Source organism: Saccopteryx leptura, chromosome 3 (genome assembly GCF_036850995.1).
Source record: "Saccopteryx leptura isolate mSacLep1 chromosome 3, mSacLep1_pri_phased_curated, whole genome shotgun sequence".
In the NCBI taxonomy this organism is placed as follows: domain Eukaryota; kingdom Metazoa; phylum Chordata; class Mammalia; order Chiroptera; family Emballonuridae; genus Saccopteryx; species Saccopteryx leptura.
In genome coordinates, this window is record NC_089505.1 from 168,139,744 (window position 1) to 168,160,997 (window position 21,254).

The following is a 21,254-nucleotide window of genomic DNA, read 5'->3' on the forward strand; positions in this document are numbered from 1 at the left end:
GTACGTCCACCTACTCCATCGCCATCTTGACTTCCTGTGTCTCCTGGTCGCCCGTAAGGAGAGGGACGTTGGTGCCTTAGTGAACCCAGCGGCCAGTTGTTCTCGCAGGACAAAGAGTAGGGTTGGGTGAGCCACGCACACTGAAGCACCAGCTACTTCTGCTTAAATTAAGTCTTTATGGCAGAATAATATTCTATTATATGGATAATGCCACATTTTGCTTATTTCAAATCACATTTTTATAGAGATCATTGTCATGAGTCAAATTTTGTATTTTTACCTCAATGTCATGAATGGCAGAGAATCTTAATTATTTCTACATGATACTGGTAATTTCCTTCCTCTTACTTCTCTTCTCTTATGCCCCCAGGTCCGCACCCAAGATTACAGGTGGGTTGGGAAGGTAGGGAGAAAAAGAAAGAGAAAGACCAATGATGGGAGATGGCCATTCTACTCCTAGCACTGCCACTTTCGAGCAGTATGACTTCGGAAAAATTACTTACCTCTAAACACCAATTTCTTCATCTTTAAAATAGGGCTGATTAGATAATTGTGCAAAACACCTTTTTCTGATGAGATTGGCAAGTCTTAACCCAATAGAAGGACCCCTAGACCTGCATATTGTCTTTCCTTGGAAGAAAATAATGGCGGCTATCACTACTGTTGCGACCATTGTTCTTACTAACAACAGTGATTCAAGTGTAGTGTTTTTGAAGTCCTTATCTTAGTAATTACTCCTTCTAGATTTCTCTTTTGTGCTATTAAGCTAGTAAAGGAGGCACTGTAAGGCCATTCAGATACCTTATCAGCTTCAGGTGAATATGTCAGCTTAGTGGAACTCAGATACCATCCTTTGATACTTGAAGCATCTTAAATTACCACCTGAATACCAGTGCATTTTGGGTGTTTTTGCCATTACAAATTTATTAGCTTTAAGATGGTACTTAAGCAGCAATCTTTATTGTGATCTGTGACTGCAGCTATCAGATGGAAATGATTAATTCAGCACTCAGGTCTTGTGGGGGTCGGGCACTTGCTATGCTGCCTTTTAAGATCAGGTTGCACTGGTCACCCTAGTGATTCTCTTGGTCATACATTCTGCGGTTCACCACAGCACCGACAACAAACTGTTCTGACGTGCTATTATTATAGACATATATGTGTCAAAATACTGTTTGACTAAGTAGCCAAAACCAATTTTAATCTCATTGTAAAAAGTCGAAGTTAAGAGGAAATAAATTTGCACAGTGCATAGTTATATGGAGCTTTGCTTATGTATTAGTGTTAGAATACAGTAACGAAGTGTTCAGAATGAATGTTTATTCAGTGTGACAAAGAAGATTAAAAAATAAAAATCTTTTTTCACATTAATTAATGTGCAAGTATTGAGTCCCTTCAATTTGTCTAGAATTTTATTTATTTATTTATTTATTTATTATTTATTTATTTATTTATAGTGCTCCAGCCCGCTGGGAACTACTGATGTCATGTGGAATAAACCTACTCAAGACACAAACTTATGTCAAGAGAAAGAGAGGGAGGCCTGCCAAGGGAGGCAAAGAGAGACCTCTGGAATCTCCTTCTCCCTTAGCTTTTATTGTCAGAAGCAGAACAGAGGTGACAGGATTACAGGGGAGGGAGACCAGGAGACAAGGGGAAGAATGATTAATGGTTATTTTGCTGAAATGGAGAAAGGGCTAATTTGGTCAAAGCATTCTTTTTCTTTTGCTAATTAACAAGCACAAAAGAAGGGGAAATCCAGAATCTCTAGGCCAGTGGTCTGCAAACCATACTCGTGAGCTACATGTGGCTCTTTGGCCCCTTGAGTGTGGCTCTTTCACAAAATACCATGTGTGGGTGCTACCTCGATAAGGAATGTACCCACCTATATAGTTTAAGTTTAAAAATTTGGCTTTCAAAAGAAATTTCAATAGTTGTACTATTGATATTTGGCTCTGTTGACTAATGAGTTTGCTGACCATTGTACTCAATGAGTCTAGGCTAATTTTCTAAAGCCCATTCACACGCATTCCTTTGTGTCTGCACAAAGGTTACCCACTCACACTTTCTTGGTGTTTGCATCCAAGAGACACTCACTCAGGGCTTTTAACTAAAGTTCCCCAATCCAAGTCATAGAGGGTTCAGAGTTAAAATGCATGATTCTCTACATTTATTTATTTATGATAGAGACAGAGAGAGAGACAGAGAGAGGGACAGATAGGGACAGACAGGCAGTAAGAGGGAGATATGAGAAGCATCAGTTTTTTATTGTTGCTTGTAAAGCCAGCAGCTAGGGCCACCTGGCCCATGCAGGTTCGCATTGGATTCGGACAGTTGGTAAAGAAACCATGGAGCCAAAAACTGGTGGGCCATAGTCTTTAATCCTAGCTTGCACCCAGCAGGCAAGTAAAAACATACACTGGGCTCCAAAACCCACTCACATTCAGTGCTCACAAAGCCACTGACTTATCCGAGTTTCCTAGAATCAAAGGTTTCTAGCTCACCAGACTTATTCACCTCTGTTCCCCATCTCCTTCCTTCCCAGATAAAAACTCTGTACAAACTGGCATCTCACTCAGCACTCCGCCATCTTGGCTGCTTCTCCTGGCCTACTCCACGTGGCCTCCTCTGCTCTCTGCTGTGATCTCTCTGCTCTCTCATGCTAATCATCCCAGGAACCAAGAGCACAAGCTCCCTTTCTGCCCCTATTTTATAGTGTAGATTCAAAACCTTTAATCCAATATACAAAATAGGGAAGTCTCTAATACAAAGTCACTTCTCTGAGGCATGATTGGATTGTACCACTCCACATCAAAAAGGGTGGGAAAGGCTTAATCCCAAAATCAAGCCCCAGGCTACAAGGATTCTCAACACACAATATCACCTGGGCGAAGGCCTCACGTGGGCAGTGCTATTTTTAACAAAGTGAGCATAATATATTTTATCTGCCCAACATGCTTTCTCATATGTGACTTGACTGGGGCCTTCAGCAGAGTCAGTGACCCCTTGCTCAAGCCAGTGACCTTGGGCTTTAAGCCAGTGACCTTTGGGCTCAAGCCAGTGACCATGAGGTCATGTCTATGATCCCACGCTCAAGCTAGTGACCCGGCGCTCAAGCCAGATGAGCTGGCACTCAAGCCTGCGATCTCAGGGTTTTGAACCTGGATCCTCCATGTCCCAGTCTGACCCTCTATCCACTGTGCCACTGCCTGGTCAGGCTTGTCTAGAATTTTAATTTCTAACTTTTTTTTTTTTTAATCACACTACATTGCCTGAATGAAAAGCATTTAAAAATCTGCTATATAGAAGATAGAACATTTTTTCAATATTTTTAATCTTTGTTATTTATCCCTGGGAAAGAAAACATGCTTCAAAGTTTTTTTCACATTTTACATATTTGTATTTGCATAACTATTGAATATTTAAAAAAATCTGTTTTCCTTTTTTGTCTAGTGTGGTTCCCATATATGGCATAAGTACTGCTCTACAGCCAAGGATATGAGGGTGTTTATTCCCACAAAGGCTGGACAGGGCCTCGATTCCTTTCCAGTGTACATTCTAGGCGGTCCCTATCATTTCAGTAGCATGAGTTGGAATCTGCTTTTCTTGACTTTGTTTTAAAGTTCAAGTCAAACTTGATAGTAAAGTTAATGTTCTCTTTACTAGCTGTACCCTCCCCCATCCCCTTTTGGGCAGAAAAACACAACAGTATGACTCTGTAATAATTACTTGAATCACATTTCATGAATAACTTTTATTGATTCTTCCAGAAAAACTTGTTGACTGCTTACTATCTGTCCAGTCCTGTGCTGGGCCCAAGGAGGCAGAAGCGAGTGTGCCTCAGTTTCTGCCCTTGAAGAATGCCCTGAGGATTTCACAGTGTAAGGGGTGGGGAAGTAAAGGACAGATAATCTAAACAGATGATTACAGTCATGTGGAAGTAGACACACAGGTGTGGTCTGTGGGAGCAGCACTGAGCTCCAGTTCTGCTTACTGGATGGGGAAGGATTTATTGGAAATTGCATCTTGAGCTGGACACACATGATCACCCAGGGGCTGGTGGGAGGGTGCAGCAGGCTGGGGTCCTGAAAGGCCATGGAGTGTTAGTGACATACACTAGGATATTCAGGTAGCAGATGCTCAATACTAAAGGACAATGTTAAAGTGCCTGTCAGTCAAGAGCAACCTGCGAAGGGCGCCAGCAGCAGGTTCCTTCCCCAGAGCGTACTCACACCCAGTGTCTACAGTTCCCACCTCTCTTCCCCACAGTGCCCAAGCAGTGGGCCTACTCCGGGAAGGAAGGGCCGTGGTCTTTGGTGTCCCCTTACAACTCTGCCAGGACCCCTTTAGAGGAGGGACCAATGACATGTTTCAGAAATGTTGTTCTGTTTATATGAGTTCTTGTCCCTTAAGCCCCAACCTAAATTTAGTTCTGAGTATATTTCCAGGGCATTCAAAATATAGAGCAGAGGTGGCAGACTTATTTCTGCATCATTTTAGGTTTTTATCCCCCTGTGTTATGGTCATATTAGATTATATTCAGATGCTCCCAGGAGATCCTGATCCTGTCCTTGTTGGGAGGAGGAGGAATTAGTTTTGGAACTGATTGGCTGTGTCCCTCTCATCATGTTAAGTGGTTTCAAGACAGAACCATTAGGAAGGGGCTTGATATCATTTGTCAGAGCAGTGTGAAATTGTTTGATGCTATTTGCGATAGCATTGTGAAATCATTTTGATATCATTTGTCATAGCAATGTGAAATCTTTCACCTCGGTACTGCTGAAAATGGTCAATTCACTACCCTGGTGGGAATAGAGAAACTTAGGGGTTGCAGTTTTTGAATTCAGCATTGATTAATGTGCCTCTAGAAATTCAGAGAAATATTTAAAAAAAATGAGGAAAAGAATTTATTTTCTTTTTTTTTCTTTTTTTTCTTTTCTTTTCTTTTTTTGAGAGGAGGAGAGATAGAGAGACAGGCTCCTGCATGTGACCCAACTGGGGTCCACGCAGCAATCCCTGTCTGGGGCTGATGCTGAAATGAACGGAGATATCCTCAGCACCTGTGACTGACACTTGGACCAATCAAGCTATCCTCAGTGCCTGGGGCTGACACTTGAACCAATTGAGAGGCTGCAGGAGGGGAGAGGGAGGAGTAAAGAAGCAGACAGTCGCTTCTTATGTGTGCCCTGACTGGAAATCAAACCCTGGATGTCTGCATGCTGGACTGATGCTCTATCCACTGAGCAAACTGGCCAGGGCTAATGAAGAAAAAGTTTAAAGCTTAGAATCCAGCCCTCCAAGAATATTTGAATGGAATTTTTTGATACCAGTTCACAAATGGTGAAGGACAAGGCAAATACAATGTCAGCTGTAAGGGTTCCTCAGACTGGAATACACTTTAAAACACCTGAGCAGTAACTGTTCTCCACTTTCAGCAATTGGTTGCATGTTTCAGATATATCTGGGGTCAGATTTGAGTTCCTAATAGTCATGCTCAAATGGAAGTGAAATTTGAATTCAGCTATGGCACTATTGTATCCTGAAATAGATTTGTATCTTGCTGTCTGTGTAGATTCTGGGTGCTACAGACACATATTCAGGATTTTTCAATTACTACCAATTACTGTTGTTAAGTGGATATCTCTTAACCTCTGAAGAGGGGATAGATGATACCTACCTACAGCCCAGGGTGTGATTTTTATGGGTCTTGGTTATAGACACACCGCTAGAGTTCTTATACATTTTTGTGTAAACTAATTATTGGATCATCCATTTCAAAGTGTTGTTTGGTCTGGTTTTAGAGAACAGGAGTCTCTCTGGTAGTGTTTTGGATGACTTCATTGTTTTACAAATCCACCGGGGCTGTTAGAAGAATCGAAATGTTGAAATAAAGCCTCACTGACACGTTAGCAATATTGGACAACTGTGAGGTTCTTTTATCAGTGGTTTTGCTCAATTTGATTTGTTTGTTTTAGCAAACCCCAGGAGTAAGGGGTCTAATAAGACGTTTCTGAAATCAGTATGATAAAATAGTGTGCATCTCTACTGTGAATCCTGGGAAATTCAAAACCATTTTTGTATGGTGTCGTTCCATAAAGAGTAGGATTCTTTTTTTTTCTTTCCTGTAAGATAGTACATAATTAATTCTCATAACATGATTTACAGATTTTGAGACAATTTTTAGTTTTTGTTTATCAGAGATAATCTTTGGAGACTGAGAGGTCTTCACCCTAACAAGGTCCAGAGAAAGTCATCCTTGTTATATTCTTGTGATAACATGTGCAAGAAAGAACAAGCTTCCTAAATGGGAGAAAGGAATGTTATCTTTCCACTTGGAGGATTTATGCTTGTTAGTCAAATAAGTTTGTAAATATGATGTATATGTTTGCTCGCTAATAGTTTGCATTGGGTGTGGGAGACAAGCTGTAGGCTGTCCAGGTCCTTAAGCCTAAGGCTTAGTTTTAAGACTAAGCCTTTCCCACTCTTTTAATACTAAGATCTCTTCAAAACTAAGCTTTCCCCACACCCTTCACTGTTGCATGATAGGGGGTGGTGCGCTCTTATGAGGAATCCCACTTACGCCTCAGATAAGTGACTTTGTATCAGAGACTTCCTTATTTGTATATTGGCTTAAAGGCTTTAATTTCTACACTATAAAATAAGGCAGACCTGGGGCTCTTTCTCAGATCCTGCCATCTGCATTGCAGAGGAGAGGTAGCCAAGATGGCGGAGTGCTGAAGGAGAAGCCAGTTTGTGAAGAGTTTGTGCCGAGAGAAGGAGATGGGGAACAGAGGTGAATAAGGCTGGTGGAGCCTTTGATTCTAGTAATACTCGGATGAGTCAGTGGCTTTGGGAGCCCTGAATGGAAAGGGAAGTGTTTCCCCACTGTGTGTATTTCTTGCCCGCCAGGTGCAAGCTAGGATTAAAGCTAGTGGCCCAACAGTTCTTAGCTTCGTTGTTTCATTACCATCTGTCCAAATCAAATGCGAACCTGCATGGGCCAGGTGGCTCTGATAGTGGCCGTGACTACTGGCTTTACAATGCTCCTCAGAGTTGGCCTTGACTATGGTCAAAATTCAGATTCCCCAGAAAAGTACTCAGAAAAGGTTTACTTGGTTGGAATTTCTTTATAAAATAGGAGGAATACATTAATTACATCTACTTGTTTGTTGAAGTGCACGGATAACCTTAGAAGACCTAATATAAATAGATTTTGTAGAACCATTGAGACCAGTTAGCTTTCCTTCATTTTGAGGAGGGATCAGTAATGTACAAGGTAGTCTACATATGGAATGTGACAGATCAGATTTACTGACATTTTCTCACGCCATTAGGAAGATTGAACTTAAGCACTGTTTGAGACAAACATGATTAGAAGTAGAAACTTCTGGACTAGGCTTTATGGACAACTGAGTTGTCAAAATATGGTTAAAAGAGGTCACTGAAGCCTCAGAAACTGCATGTGAAAGTTTTGTTTTTTTTAGCTCTGAGTTGTCATCTTTTAAGTTATTTCCCTAAGACTTTGATATCTTAAGATCAGAGTTTTAATTTCTAGTTTAACTAGGTGAAGTCTTTGTTTTGTTTTCATTTTTTCCATTAGAATTTTTCTGCTCTTCTACAATGGATTCCTCAACCTGGGTAATGAATATTTAACATGGAGTTCATGGCCCAGTGATGGATGTATTTTCATGAAATGGTCTGCAGAATTTAGTGTGTGTTTGTGGAGGGAGTTCATATCTTATATTAAGTTCTCAAATGCTCTGTGACTCTCAAAGATGAACAACAACAACAAAAACCCCTAATTTAGAGACTAGTCGTCCCCTCATTTAGGATGCAACCCCTTTATTTAGCAATATGAGCCTTCATAGTTATATGATCTCTAGGTTTCATTCTCTGTCAATTATGAAACCCAAGGATAAGTGATGATCTTTATTTTTATGTAAATTTGACATAGGATTCAGGGTTAACTCTTTGAACTCCTGTGTAGCATTCTGAGCTAGAAATGATTGGATACCATTTGTATCATTTCTCCATGGGCTTTGTGCTGCAGTCTGATTCTGCCCTGGTCTTTAGACAATGACCACCAGACTCTAATCTACATGTGAAAATCTTCAGCTATATGTTCTTATCTTTGTAACTATAAATAATCCTGAGCTATGTAATTGTTTTTTTTTTTCTTTTAAGAGGTTTTTTTTAATGTTATTGATTGATTTGAGAGAGAGAGAGAGAGAGAGAGAGAGAGATTGAGTGATTTGTTGTTCCACTTATTTATGCATTCATTGGTTGATTCTTGTATATTCCTTGGCTGGGGATCAAACCCACAACCTTAGTCTATTGGGACAATACTCTAACCAACTGAGCTACCCAGCCAGGGCTGTAATTGGTTCTTAGGAGGATATTCTTTTTCTTTTACCTTTTTTGGGTTTTTGTTTGTTTTTCTTTTTTTTTTAATATTTTATTTATTGATTTTTTTAGAGAGGAGTGAGAGAGAGAGACAGAGAGAGAGAGAAGGGGGAGGAGCAGGAAGCATCAACTCCCATATGTGCCTTGACCAGGCAAGCCCAAGGTTTCGAACCGGTGACCTCAGTGTTCCAGGTCGACGCTTTATCCCACTGCGCCACCACAGGTCAGGCCATTAAAAATCCTTTTTTTTTTTACAGAGACAGATAAATAGGGACAGACAGGAACGGAGAGAGATGAGAAGCATCAATCATTAGTCTTTTTTTTTTAAATTTTTTTTTAAGATTTTATTTATTCATTATAGAGAGGAGAGAGAGAGAGAGAGAAGGGGGAGGAGCAGGAAGCATCAACTCCCATATGTGCCTTGACCAGGCAAGCCCAGGGTTTTGAAACGGCCACCTCAGTGTTTCCAGGTTGACGCTTTATCCACTGCGCCATTGTTTGTTTTTCAACCTGAGAGAAATTAGGTACCTTAAGCAGAGTTCTTTAAGAGATATTTCAGGTATGTTCTACCCACATTATCAGGAGCTTTTCTACCTTTGTTCTTTTGTTGGTTGTCCTTTATCTTCCCTTCAGCAAGATTTATTTAAGTGGAGGAGAGATAGAAGAGGAAGGTTGCTGTGGGATTAGATGAGCGACTGCTTGGGGGACTTTCTGTTCTTGACAGATGATCTTTTCTAAAAGAGTATTGGATATTTTTCTTTTAATTTCCCAATCATAGTGTGAATTCTTCTTTGCCAAATGCCTTTTGGGGCTTTGCCTAGGCCACATGTGCCAGAGTTGAGGATTCATCTTGGCCAGACATTGCCACATATTGAAGAGGGAGCCGTTTCCAGGAAAGCTCAGAGAACTGCAGCTCCTAGAAATCTTCCCTTGATTGTATGAGCCAGGCCTTGACACTTTTGACCATCTGGAAAATTTTGGACCCAAGCACCAATATCTGTCTCACATACATATTTTTCTTTTCATTTCCTAAGTTGTTTTTTTTTAATCCTTGTTGATTTGTGGTATATATTTATTATTATTTTATCTACGTACTCCAAGAGAATTGTGTGCCTGAGTGCTGCAAAGAAAGTCATCAGAAAAAGACTTGATGTAGCCTCTGTGGATATATAGTAGTACATTGCTAGTCTTTGTGCCATTACGATGCTCAATAAACAGTTTGGAATGAATATATCTGGAAACTTTTTACTGACATATTAGTGACAGAGTGTTTCTTTTTTCAGGCACTCTCAGCAAGTAATGATTTCATCTCTCTTTTCCTCACTCTCCTTATAGTGTGTGCTTTCTGTAGTGCTCATTTCTCTGTTTAGTTAGTGCTACAGTTAATGCCGCTGCTCTGTTTCTGTAGCCTCTCTTATTTACATTGACAATCAACCTGTTTATTTCTAGATGCAGATGATATCTCCAAATGCTGTGAGATAGAGTCTGTACAACCAAGGAACATTTTATTTCACTGCGGCTACACTTGACATACTGTTCATTAGCACTTTGCTTCTAGTGCTTTTCCTTCCCTTATGCCAAATACAAAAATGATCCTAGTTGTCTTGCAGAAATAGCTCTTGACAGTTTGAGTATTACTCATGTTTCTTTTCTTTTCTGTAAATTAGCTAGCTAAATCCCTTTAAACCTGTTAATATATTCAACCTTTTTTTTTTCTTTTACCTTTTAGGTAACATAAATTTATGAATTTGCTGTGATAAATCAGTCATTTAAAAAGTTAGCTACTCTGTAGTAAGTGCAGCATTAAGCGTAAAACATATTTTTGCCTACAGAGTACTTATAGTCTGTTTCAGAGATTAAGACATACACACTCATCAGTTAATGAAAGAGATGGTAGTATATACTATAGTACATATTATTCATAGAATAAAATACTTTGTGGCATTGAAAATTAGAAAATTAAATATTGCGTTGGTATTTACTGAGTGGCTACCATGTGCTGGGCATAGATAGGTACAGAAAGTTAGGTAAAATTTACTGCCTTAATACAAAATGACTTGAGAGTATACTTCAAAAAGTGACTCTGGTAGGCAGTCCCTATAGCAAAAGGTAAATATCATAGTGGGAATATGGTGAAGTAGTCCAGCTTTGAGTGCTCTGCCCCTGATGATTGTATAGATCTCAAGCATACATTAACCCTCATAAGGATTATGGCTGAGATGTGCTGTTATTCCCAGTGTATCCCTCTTCTGCCTTTTCCCTCCCTATCTCTTCTTGGTGTTCTTTGGTGAGTTTATTTTGTTTAAATATGTGATCCTTGGGTCTTGCTTCATCCCCCAGACAGAAAGTCAGATGCTTATATAAAGCATCTGTTCAGTATTTCTGTATCTCTCCTTTTGCTTTCCTCTGGTCATGTTGACTGACCTTGTGCTCCAGGAGGACGTTGAACCCACTGTGTCCTGCTCTCCTCACAGGTGCTTTCTGATGTTGCTAATGATGACACTAGTAACCTGCTTGATCTGCTGTCAAAATGGCCATGGATTTCCTATCCAGACTCATGATTTTCTTTCCTGTTTTTTCTTTCTTTTTTTTAATTTTTATGGAGGTTGTATATGATCAGTTTTTATCCTGTGTGTTCTCTGTGCTTCATTTCTTTGGAAAACTCTTTCAGGCTAATAGCTGGGATGATGAAAGCACTGGCAGCTTCCCTTGGCAGCCCCTTTCCCCTAGCTTTCGACACTTTTCTTTGGCAGAACTCACTTCACTTTCTAGAGCTTACCTGGAAGAGAAGAAAGTGGTATCTCTGGCAATCCAGAGGGATGACCTGCCCTTGGGGTTTTGGGCTCCAGTTTTTAGTGTAGTCATTTGACTTGAAGGATAAGGCAGTCCTGGGGTCGGGGGATAATTTTTACTCTGCTTTTCCATCCTTGAAAACAATGTGTTCTGCTTATTTGTGTTCCGCTATTACTGGGAGCTGAATCATGTTTTAGTTGAGATTGGTGTGGGTTGAACCAGATGATACAGCCATTTTTTTGTAGTGAAAAATAGTCAAATATTGGCAATATCATCTGGTTCAACTTAATATATCTTATCCATGAATTGGAACTAACCTAATATATCTTATCCATAAATCTGAGCTAGCTTATAGCTTGCTTCTCTTAATGCTGAACTTTGAAAAAAGTATCCCAGATGTTGCACTAAATGATTTTAATGGAAAGCCAGTACTAAGATTCCTCTTTCTCTAGGTCACTCTGCACCTGAATCCCATCTCCTCAGTCCACATTCACCACAAGCCAGTCGTGTTCCTGCTCAACTCCCCACAACCCCTGGTCTGGCATCTGAAGACAGAGCGGCTTGCGATTGGTGTCGCCAGACGTTTCTTGGTAAGTGTCTGAAACCCTCCCACAGTGATCATTAACAGAGGCTATAATGACCCTAAAACTTTGCAAGCCTTCTTCATTGAAATGATACCAGAGTCCACAGTGTGTTAAATTTAAAGTATGCTCTTAATGATATTTGGATTACATAGATAAGCAATCACAGAAAACAAACACCACTCATATGCCTTCTTCTGTGGATGGGGAGTCAAGTCTAGTTTGCACATTAGAGCAGGACTTGTGGTCATACTCTGTGTGGCCTGAGCTTTGGTCTCAGCTCTGAGACCCCCCTTGTGGCATCACAAGTAATGTAAATATTATAAATAGCCACTAGATGTGTGGTCTCTGACCACAAACTAAATATGCATGAACCCATTCTTTTTGTATATAACACAGGCCTCATTTCTGATATGAGGATCTGTTTGTTGAGAAAGTGACACAGTGAGCTCCAAAATGAAAACATTTGTATTTTATAAAAAAGCTGGAACCCAGCTCTTGTGGAAAGATCCAAATATTACCTACTATTTGTAAATCATGTCCTTTTGAGTTTGCCAGAACATTCAAGTTTGCTAGTTGTGGAGAAATTGATGGGTTGTTTGGATGGATTTCTGGGGTATGATATCATGTCTGATGATGAGCAACACTGCACTTCACATTGTCTGTTGCTGGAGCTCCATGCTGATGTCCTAAAGTACAGGCCTAGGCTTTTAAACCTCTCTTGCATTGAAAATAAGAAGAAACCTGTTAATAGTGTTTGTCTTGCATAATGGATATGTTTTTCCTAATTAATTACTGTAAGCCAGATCTGTAGTTTCTTGTCACTTGTATTTGAAAGATACTTTTAAAAACTCAGTGGTGCCCATTAAATAAAGAACCTATAGTCAGTGCAGTTAATAAGTAGATGAATAAAAAGAGTAGAAGGGAAAGCACCCCTTTGTAACAGAGGCGCCATCAGTAAATGTAGAAGGAGTATTGGAGTTAGAGAACCTTCGTTTTGCATCCAGCGTAGTAAAGGTGATTATGCAAGCATCATCAGTACATGCCGCACCACATCCAGTGGAGGTAGAGGGAGTTTGAGGAACAATAGATTTCCATAGTCTCGAATTACTTAAATATAACAAGTGAAAAACAGTAACTAAGTATAGTGGAGATGCCCAGCAATACCTTAACCAAGGAATCAAAATGAGCATCACCATGGTGCTGATGGGCATTGCATGCCTCTTGGTGTGATAACCTGAGAACACACGCAGCATCACCTATATAGTATTGAACCTAATGAGGAAATATTGAAGAAACCCGAATTGGTGACATTCTGTAAAATACATGGCTTGTGTGCTCTTCAAAAATGTTAGTCATAGGACACAAAGAGAGGCTGAAGAGCCATTCCAGATGAAAGGAGACTCAGAAGGCACACATGATCCTGAACTGGATCCTCTTGGGTAAGAGGGGACATTCTATTACAGACATTATTGGGATGATAGGCAAAATGGGAATCGGATTTACAGATTAAAGTATTGTATCAGTGTTATGTTTCTTGAATTTAATAATTGTATAGTATATAAGGATTATCTTTCTTAGGAGACATAGTACACTTAAATATTAAGGGATAAAGGGCCACATAATTCAGAAAAAATATACAACGTATAGTATAGTTAGAATAATAAAGCCAATATGGCAGCATGTTGAAAACTGGAGACTCTAGCTAATGGGTGCATAAGGGTTCTTTGTACTATATTTGCAACTTTGTAAATATGACTTAATTTCAAAATAAATTTTTTAACTCAAAAGTACATTTACAAGGTAGGAATTACTAATAAATTGTAGCCTTTTTTTTTTTTTTAATTTTTTATTTTATTCATTTTTTAGAAAGGAGAGAGGCCCTGGCCGGTTGGCTCAGCGGTAGAGCGTCGGTCTGGCGTGCGGGGGACCTGGGTTTGATTCCCGGCCAGGGCACATAGGAGAAGCGCCCATTTGCTTCTCCACCCCCCCCTCCTTCCTCTCTGTCTCTCTCTTCCCCTCCCGCAGCCAAGGCTCCATTGGAGCAAAGATGGCCCGGGCGCTGGGGATGGCTCCTTGGCCTCTGCCCCAGGCGCTAGAGTGGCTCTGGTCGCGGCAGAGCGACGCCCCGGAGGGGCAGAGCATCGCCCCCTGGTGGGCAGAGAGTCGCCCCTGGTGGGCGTGCTGGGTGGATCCCGGTCGGGCGCATGCGGGAGTCTGTCTGACTGTCTCTCCCCGTTTCCAGCTTCAGGAAAAAAAAAAAAAAGAAAGGAGAGAGAGAGAGAGACAGAGAGAGAAGGGGGGGGAGGAGCAGGAAGCATCAACTCCCATATGTGCCTTGACCAGGCAAGCCTAGGGTTTCGAACTGGCGACCTCAGCATTTCCAGGTCGACACTTTATCCACTGTGCCACCACAGGTCAGGCAATTGTAGCCTTTTTGAGAGTTAAAACCCGCATTACTTCTAAATTAAAAAGGGACAAGGCTGGGAAGAAAAAGACCAAAAGTCAGAGTTGTGTTACTATAGTCACTAGCACATTTATGTAGCACTTGATATTCCATAAATTCTCTGATGCCTTATCTCATCTAGTTCTCATAATAACCTTATGACGATGGGCATATTTATCCCATTTTACAGATGCATTTACAGATGAGGAACTAAGACTTAGATTAGATAGTGACCTGTCAAACGGCTAATTACTGGCAGAGTTGGGACTCAAACCCAGGTAGGACTCACTCTACAAATTCTAATGGTAAATTGACTCCCTTCATACTCCTCCAGTTGCCTGTAATTAAAGGCATTTGTGTTAGACTAATGGCCATGATCACATGGCCCTTATGACACAGAGCTGTGCTAGCCAATGCAGTAGGCATCAGACATGTATGGCTATTTAAATTTAAAGTAACTAAAATCAGAAATAACAGTTTCTAGGTGCACAAGCCACATTTCAGGTGCTCAGTAGCTCCATGAAGCTACCACATTGGACAGGTTATGAAGAGTTTATAAGTAAAGGCTTTGCCTACACTGGTTTGAATCCATGTAGTAGCTTTGGGTAGATTATTTAATTTTTCCAAGATTGAGTTTCTTCATTTGTAATATAGAATTCATATTCAATAGTAGTCCCTATGTCATGGGGTTACTATCTTGATTAGATGAGATTACACATAAAACGTTTAGTACAGGGCCGGGCACCAATAACTTCATAGACATTACCTGCCATTTCTGTTGCTGTTTATTATTAGTCATAATAAAGAATAGGATGTTGAATTTACATTTATGAAACATCCAGCCTGGCCAACGCCAGGTTGAAAGGAGTTCCTATTTCTCTGAGCTGTGGGTCCAGATGAGAAGTGCGGGCCACTTATGTCATAGTTGTACTGGTCACTTTCTGGGTTCCTCCTTCAGGCTGCCACTCCATGGGTTCTGCGGGGAAGTATCTTAATCCTGATTATTACTTACCTGCTTTCATTCTGTTTAGGATCTATTAAGAATGGCCTCTTGGCCATCAGTGTAAGATACACTGACAACAACAAAAAAGACAGTTTAAATAAACAATTTAACATCAACCATGGTTGGGGTTAATCTCATGGAAGGAGATTACAGATCAAGGGACGAACCTAAAATTACCAGCACAGGAAAAGCAGCATTGGGAAAAGTCAAGGATTAAAATTCCGGGACATCTGAACTCTGCCTTATTGTCCAGCAGGCTTTCTGTAGGGAAAGGGGTTTTCTCCCATCTGTACGTTTCCTCGTGGCCTGCAAGAGATGATTGAACATCTGTTGTTCATTCAGGTCCCCAGGTCAGCAGACAGCGGGTGCTGTGAGTTCTGTTGTAGCTGGGCAGCCCTCCCTCACAGAGAATGTGTAGAAGTGAAGGAGGCAAGGCTCTTGCAGCCTGGCCTGCATTGCAGGGTCCGCTCATCTGCTTAGCACAGAGGGACCAGTGGCTGGATGGAAAAGCAGGGCTGTGCTTTATTTATCTATTTTGAGTTAACGCTTGGAGATAACTAAATTATTTTGCATATAGTGTTTCATCTAAACACTTCCAAGGGTCCATGAATCTTTGGAAACTGAGGCGTGGCTGTTTTCCATTGCTGCTCTCTCCAAAGTGAAGAGACCTTGGAGGAGCTGAGGAGACATGTGTCTCTTTGGCCCTCAGTTTAAGCTGCAGATGCCCTCACTTCATCCCTGATACACTGCTGAAGGATTTGCAGTATTGTTTTCAAGCTGTCTTTACTTTCTAGGTAGAATTATAATACTTTAATTTTTTTTAAGTAGGGTAGTGAGAAAAGTTCAAATAATGGCATCTACTCATCCATCAAGGTGACCTTTTAATTTAAGTTGAATGTGTACATTATTATAACTACCCAAATTAAAAAAGGAAACCTTTCATAATTAGTTAGTAGGGCCTTGTGTTACTCAGAATGTCTCAGCCACCCACGAGGTTGACTAAAAACATTATACAGCAGGTCCTCAAACAGTGTTCTTTCGTTCAACATCATTTTGTTAGAACTGTTGAAAAGGGGAAAGAAATGGATTCCCAGCCAGGGCCACTGTCTGTGTGGTGTGTGTACATTCTCCCCATATCTGTGTGGATTTCCTCTGGGGACTTAAGTTTCCTCCCACGTCCCAAAGATGTGTATGTTGGTTTCATTGGTGTGTCTTGGCCCCAGCCTGCATGAGTGTGGGTGTGGGTATGAGGAACTCACGTCCTGTCTGGGGTGGGTTTCTACCTTGCACCCTGAGCTTCCAGGATGGACTTTGGCCACCCTCAACCCTGATCAGGAATAAGTAGGTAAGAAAAGGATTTTCTTACTTGTTTTTAGTAGTCTTTCTTAAATGTATGTATAGCTCACCTTTATTTCAGTAGTTAATATTAGAAGTGTTTTGGGTCTTTATTTGGATGCTTGTTGATGTTTCTGTGGCCAGAAATATGCCATAGGAACTTAACTCTGGTGTATAGCCATTAGCCTATGGTAAAATTGGTTTCTTTATATGTTGTTTTGCCTACAGTCACGGTTTTCAAGAACCTGTCAACAACATTAAGTGAGGACTTACTGTACTTTAATACTATCTAATAATATAGGTATCATTTTTTCTTTCAGATTATTCCAGTCCTTCCCATGATTCCACAGTACAGGCAAGAGAGAGCATGCCAGGCAGGGAGAAAGTGGTATTGAGTTTCCTCTGCAAGTGTAGTTCTTTTATCTGGTTGTTCTGGTTACCTAGGAAGTGGGAGTGAGATGAAGTGGGATTGTTTCAGGCTGAGTCTCAAATAGTCTCACACACACACACACACACACACACACTGAAGCTGTCACAACCTACAGTTTTTCTTTTGTAGGTTATATGGACGGTCCATAGAATACTGGATAGGTTAAAGTTGTTCTGTAGTGCAATCAGAAATAAAAACAGTCCTACCCTTTCAGTATGTCATGTTGAAACTATAGGTAAAACTCTCTTAGGAGAGTCATCTAAGCTTATTTTTATTTATGTAATTATTTCCACATTGAAGAAAAAGTAGGGTAGCTCAACTGGGCCATAGATGTCTAAACTTTCAACCAAAATCTCTTGCCAAAAATGATTGAGAAGAACAACAATACTAGATTGTCTTTAAAAATACACTACAATTTAAAACAGACATTTCTCCAAAGAGAAAGCACAGATGGCCAAAAAACACATAAAAAGAAGCTCAATATCATTAGTCATCAGGAAAATGCAAATTTAAAACCGCAATGAGATGCCACTTCACACCCACTAGGATAGCTTAATAAAAAAGGCAGATAATAACAAGTGTTGAGGATGTAAGGAAATTGAACCCCACATATATTGCTTGTAGGAATATAAAAATGGTACTTGGGGAAACAGGCAAAACATATATCCACAGCAAAACTTGTCCACAAATGTTCATAGCAACATTCATAATAACCAAAAAGTACAAACAACCCAAAATCCATCAACTGATTAATAGATTAAAAAATGATATATCCATACAATGGAATATTATTTGGCCATTAAAAGAGCATGATACATACCGCAACATGGGTGAACCTTGAAAACATGTAAATGAAAGAAGGGAGACACAAAAAGTCGCATTTTGAGGGAGTGGGGGGGGGGAGACCACATATTGTGTGATTTCATTTATGTGAAATGTCCCAAATCGTCAACTCCATGGAGACAGAAAGTAGATTGGTAGTTGCCAAGGGCTGGTGGGAGGGGAGAATATGGATTGACTACTACTGTCATGGAGTGTCTTTCAGGGGTGAAAAAGTGTTCCGGAATTAGATAGTGGTGAAGAAGTACAATTTTAAATATCACCACAGTTGTGAATATACTAAAAACACCATTGTATAGTTTAGCAGGGTGAATATTTTGATATTTCAATAAAGTGAGTTATAAGGATGAATTATAATTATATTTATGTACTTATAATAAGGGCCAATTATATCTCAATAAAGTTATTAGAAAAAATCTTACTGCAGCACTCTTTTTAAAAGAGATGGTATTAACATTAATGAACTAAAATTTAAAATCTTTTTACTTTAGTCTATGTACCTATCTGATTTTTTTAAGTCCTTTTTTTTTTTTCTGTTTCAAACATGAACACTTTCTCTTGCAAGGTCTACAGACTTGGGAGTCCTGGGACAAGCAGAAATTTTCAAGATGAGACCCTAATGCCTGGTTTCTAATAACATAAAATGCCTACTCCAGAGTTCTTGGCCAGCCTTTTCGTGTCAGGGTTAGCTGCTTTAATTGCTCATAAGGAGAAAAAGATGTCTAAGATTAGGAAAGTCTCAAGAAATAAGCAGCAATTTCTTCCAACCTCATTTACTCTGGGCATTGCTGTGCTGTGATTTATTTTTCCAGCCATTTATCATTAAAATCAGGAAAGAAATGAATGTAAATGTATGTATGTATGTTTGATTGGAGGTATGGAGAGAAAGGGGATATTGGTCTCAGAGGTAGGGTTTTCAGATTTAACAAAGATAAAGGGTGACCAGTTAAATTTTAATTTCAGATAGTCAATAAATAAATTTTTAATATGTCCATGTCATATTTGGGGCATACCTTTACTGAAAAATTATTCATTGTTTATCTGAAATGCAAATTTAACGAGGTGTCCCGTATTTTATCTGACATCTCTACTTAGAAGGAACTCAGCTTTTGGTTTCTAGTTACCACCCTGGCTTGGGTATCAGGAGGACCCAGAACTAGTCTTAGCTCAGTCACTAACTAGTTATACAGTACTGGACAAACATCACTTAACTACTCTGGCCTTACTTTCCCATCCCTAAAGAGAGTAGGTGGTGCCCGCCGAGCTCTAGAGCACCTCCTGGCTTTCGCACTCTGATTTTGTAATAATATAACTGTTAAATATTATATCCTAATTTAATTAGAAACAGAAAATGGTAATCTGAACATTGCCTCTTCAGCAAATCCAAGTAAATATCTGGGCAGGGCTGTTGAAATAAATGAGAGAAACCAAACTCTATGCTATTGGCTTTGGATTAAAAACGAATTAAAATTTAATCCTAATAAAAAATGTAAATTAATACCAGGAACATGCTTACTTTGTAAAACCTAGTTTTGTGTTTCTGAGAAGGGGAGGAATGGGTAAAGCTGAAGTTGCCAAAATCTGGTTTATTCCTTTTACTTAAACTTGGGGGGGGTGTCCAAATATTTTGGGCCTCTGCCACCAAACCACAGGCAGTTCTCTGGTCTGCACTGCAGTTTGGATGACTGTCAAGGCTCAGTGAAAAACAAGTGCTATTTGTTTTCCTGTGCCCAGTATTTAACTGGAAATCAGAAGGCGAAATTTCCAATCAGTTGTTAAATAGCCCCAGATGTGTGCTTAGCTGGGCTCTAGGAAGGGACGGCACGGCATGTGCCACAGCACATGTTCAGTCCTTCTTTTCATGACTCCAAGAGATGTGTAATTGAGGGTTGCAGTGTTCAGAAATGCCCTCTGAGTAACGCAGACATTCAAGTTTACTTGTGCAGGATGGAACTTTAAATTTTTTTTTTCTGTATTCTCTACTGCATTGCATTTTTAAAAATCTGGAAATGATTTTTCTTTTTGGGGGGGGGTTTTCTCCTTTCCCTTGTTTGGCAGTTTTTCCCACGTTTAGAAAAATATGACATTAGCATACCTGGTATGCTAATACTTATGTATCTACTTGTTCATTCATCCAACTCCTAGTTTTAGTGCCTGCATGATGCTGGGAACTGTGCCAGATGTGGCGGACCCAGAGAGAAATGGAGGGGATTGCCTGCCCTCACGGAGCTTTCTTTTGTGGGAGAGATGGTTAAGAGATGAGGAATTACAGACCGTATAGTAAAGTGCTATTATTGGACCCGACCCTGAAAATTGGAGAAAATGAGAATCCTCATATTGCAAGTGCAGTCAAGGCAGCTCCCTCCGTGAGGCTGACTGAGGAGCAGCGTGTGGCAGGTGGCTCAGGGTTGCGGACACAAACAGCATTTCTGTCCTACCGGAGGTACACTAGGGGTCTGGATATAGGATTTTAGAGTGTCCAGTGAGGTCTTTCCCCAATAAGTTTTCTCTTAATAGAGGAATAAATAACTAAATGTTTTCAAGATTAATTTCTATTTTTTCTTTTTTTTTTTCTTTTTTGTATTTTTCTGAAGCTGGAAACGGGGAGGCAGTCAGACAGACTCCTGCATGCGCCCGACCAGGATCCATCCAGCATGCCCACCAGGGGGCGATGCTCTGCCCATCTTGGGGCGTCGCTCTGCCACAATCAGAGCCATTCTAGCGCCTGAGGCAGAGGCCACAGAACCATCCTCAGCGCCCGGGCCATCTTTGCTCCAATGGAGCCTTGGCTGCGGGAGGGGAAGAGAGAGACAGAGAGGAAGGAGAGGGGGAGGAGTAGAGAAGCAGATGGGCGCTTCTCCTGTGTGCCCTGGCCAGGAATCGAACCTGGGACTCCTGCACACCAGGCTGACGCTCTACCACTGAGCAGACCGGCCAGGGCTATTTTTTCTTTTTTTAAAATGTCTCTTGTGGAATGACTCAGCTGTGTCCTGTGGGATATTATTCCAAGTGGTTGTGTACTGTGCATTTTTGTTCTGAGGCTGCTTATCTGTTGGTTTTGTGGCTTGTCTATGAGGGACCTAATTATAGGGGCTTGAGCCTCTCATGAACTAGGGTCAGTCAACTACCATATTTCCTAGGAACGAGTTCCTGGCCTTTTTGTGGTGAAAGCTGTTCCTAAATGTCACTGTGGCAATTAGAGCCTTGGAAAGAGTCTGGTTTCAGCTGGTAATCCTGGTTCAGTAGGACCTTTGAAAGACTTCAGGGGACTTCTCCTAACTCCTGGGTTAAGGCTGATGAACATTGCCTGTGAGTGCAGTGAGTGATCCCTGCACCTCCTGAACTTTGCCTGGGTGCATTCTTCCTAGTCAAGACATCCTTCCCTGGAGGGTTGGGGCAAGTGTTGACTTTTCCTGGCTCTGC

At 40.6% G+C, this 21,254-nt stretch overlaps 1 protein-coding gene across 3 annotated transcripts in view; it reads left to right on the forward strand.

The window, feature by feature from the left end:
• Positions 1–21,254, forward strand: part of TGFBR3 (transforming growth factor beta receptor 3) — a 225,038-nt gene that overhangs the window by 128,061 nt on the left and 75,723 nt on the right. For all 3 annotated transcript variants that reach the window (XM_066376794.1, XM_066376793.1, XM_066376795.1), the window contains one exon: positions 11,649–11,786. In XM_066376794.1, coding sequence (XP_066232891.1) covers positions 11,649–11,786 — 138 coding nt within the window. The remainder of the gene's footprint in view (positions 1–11,648; positions 11,787–21,254) is intronic.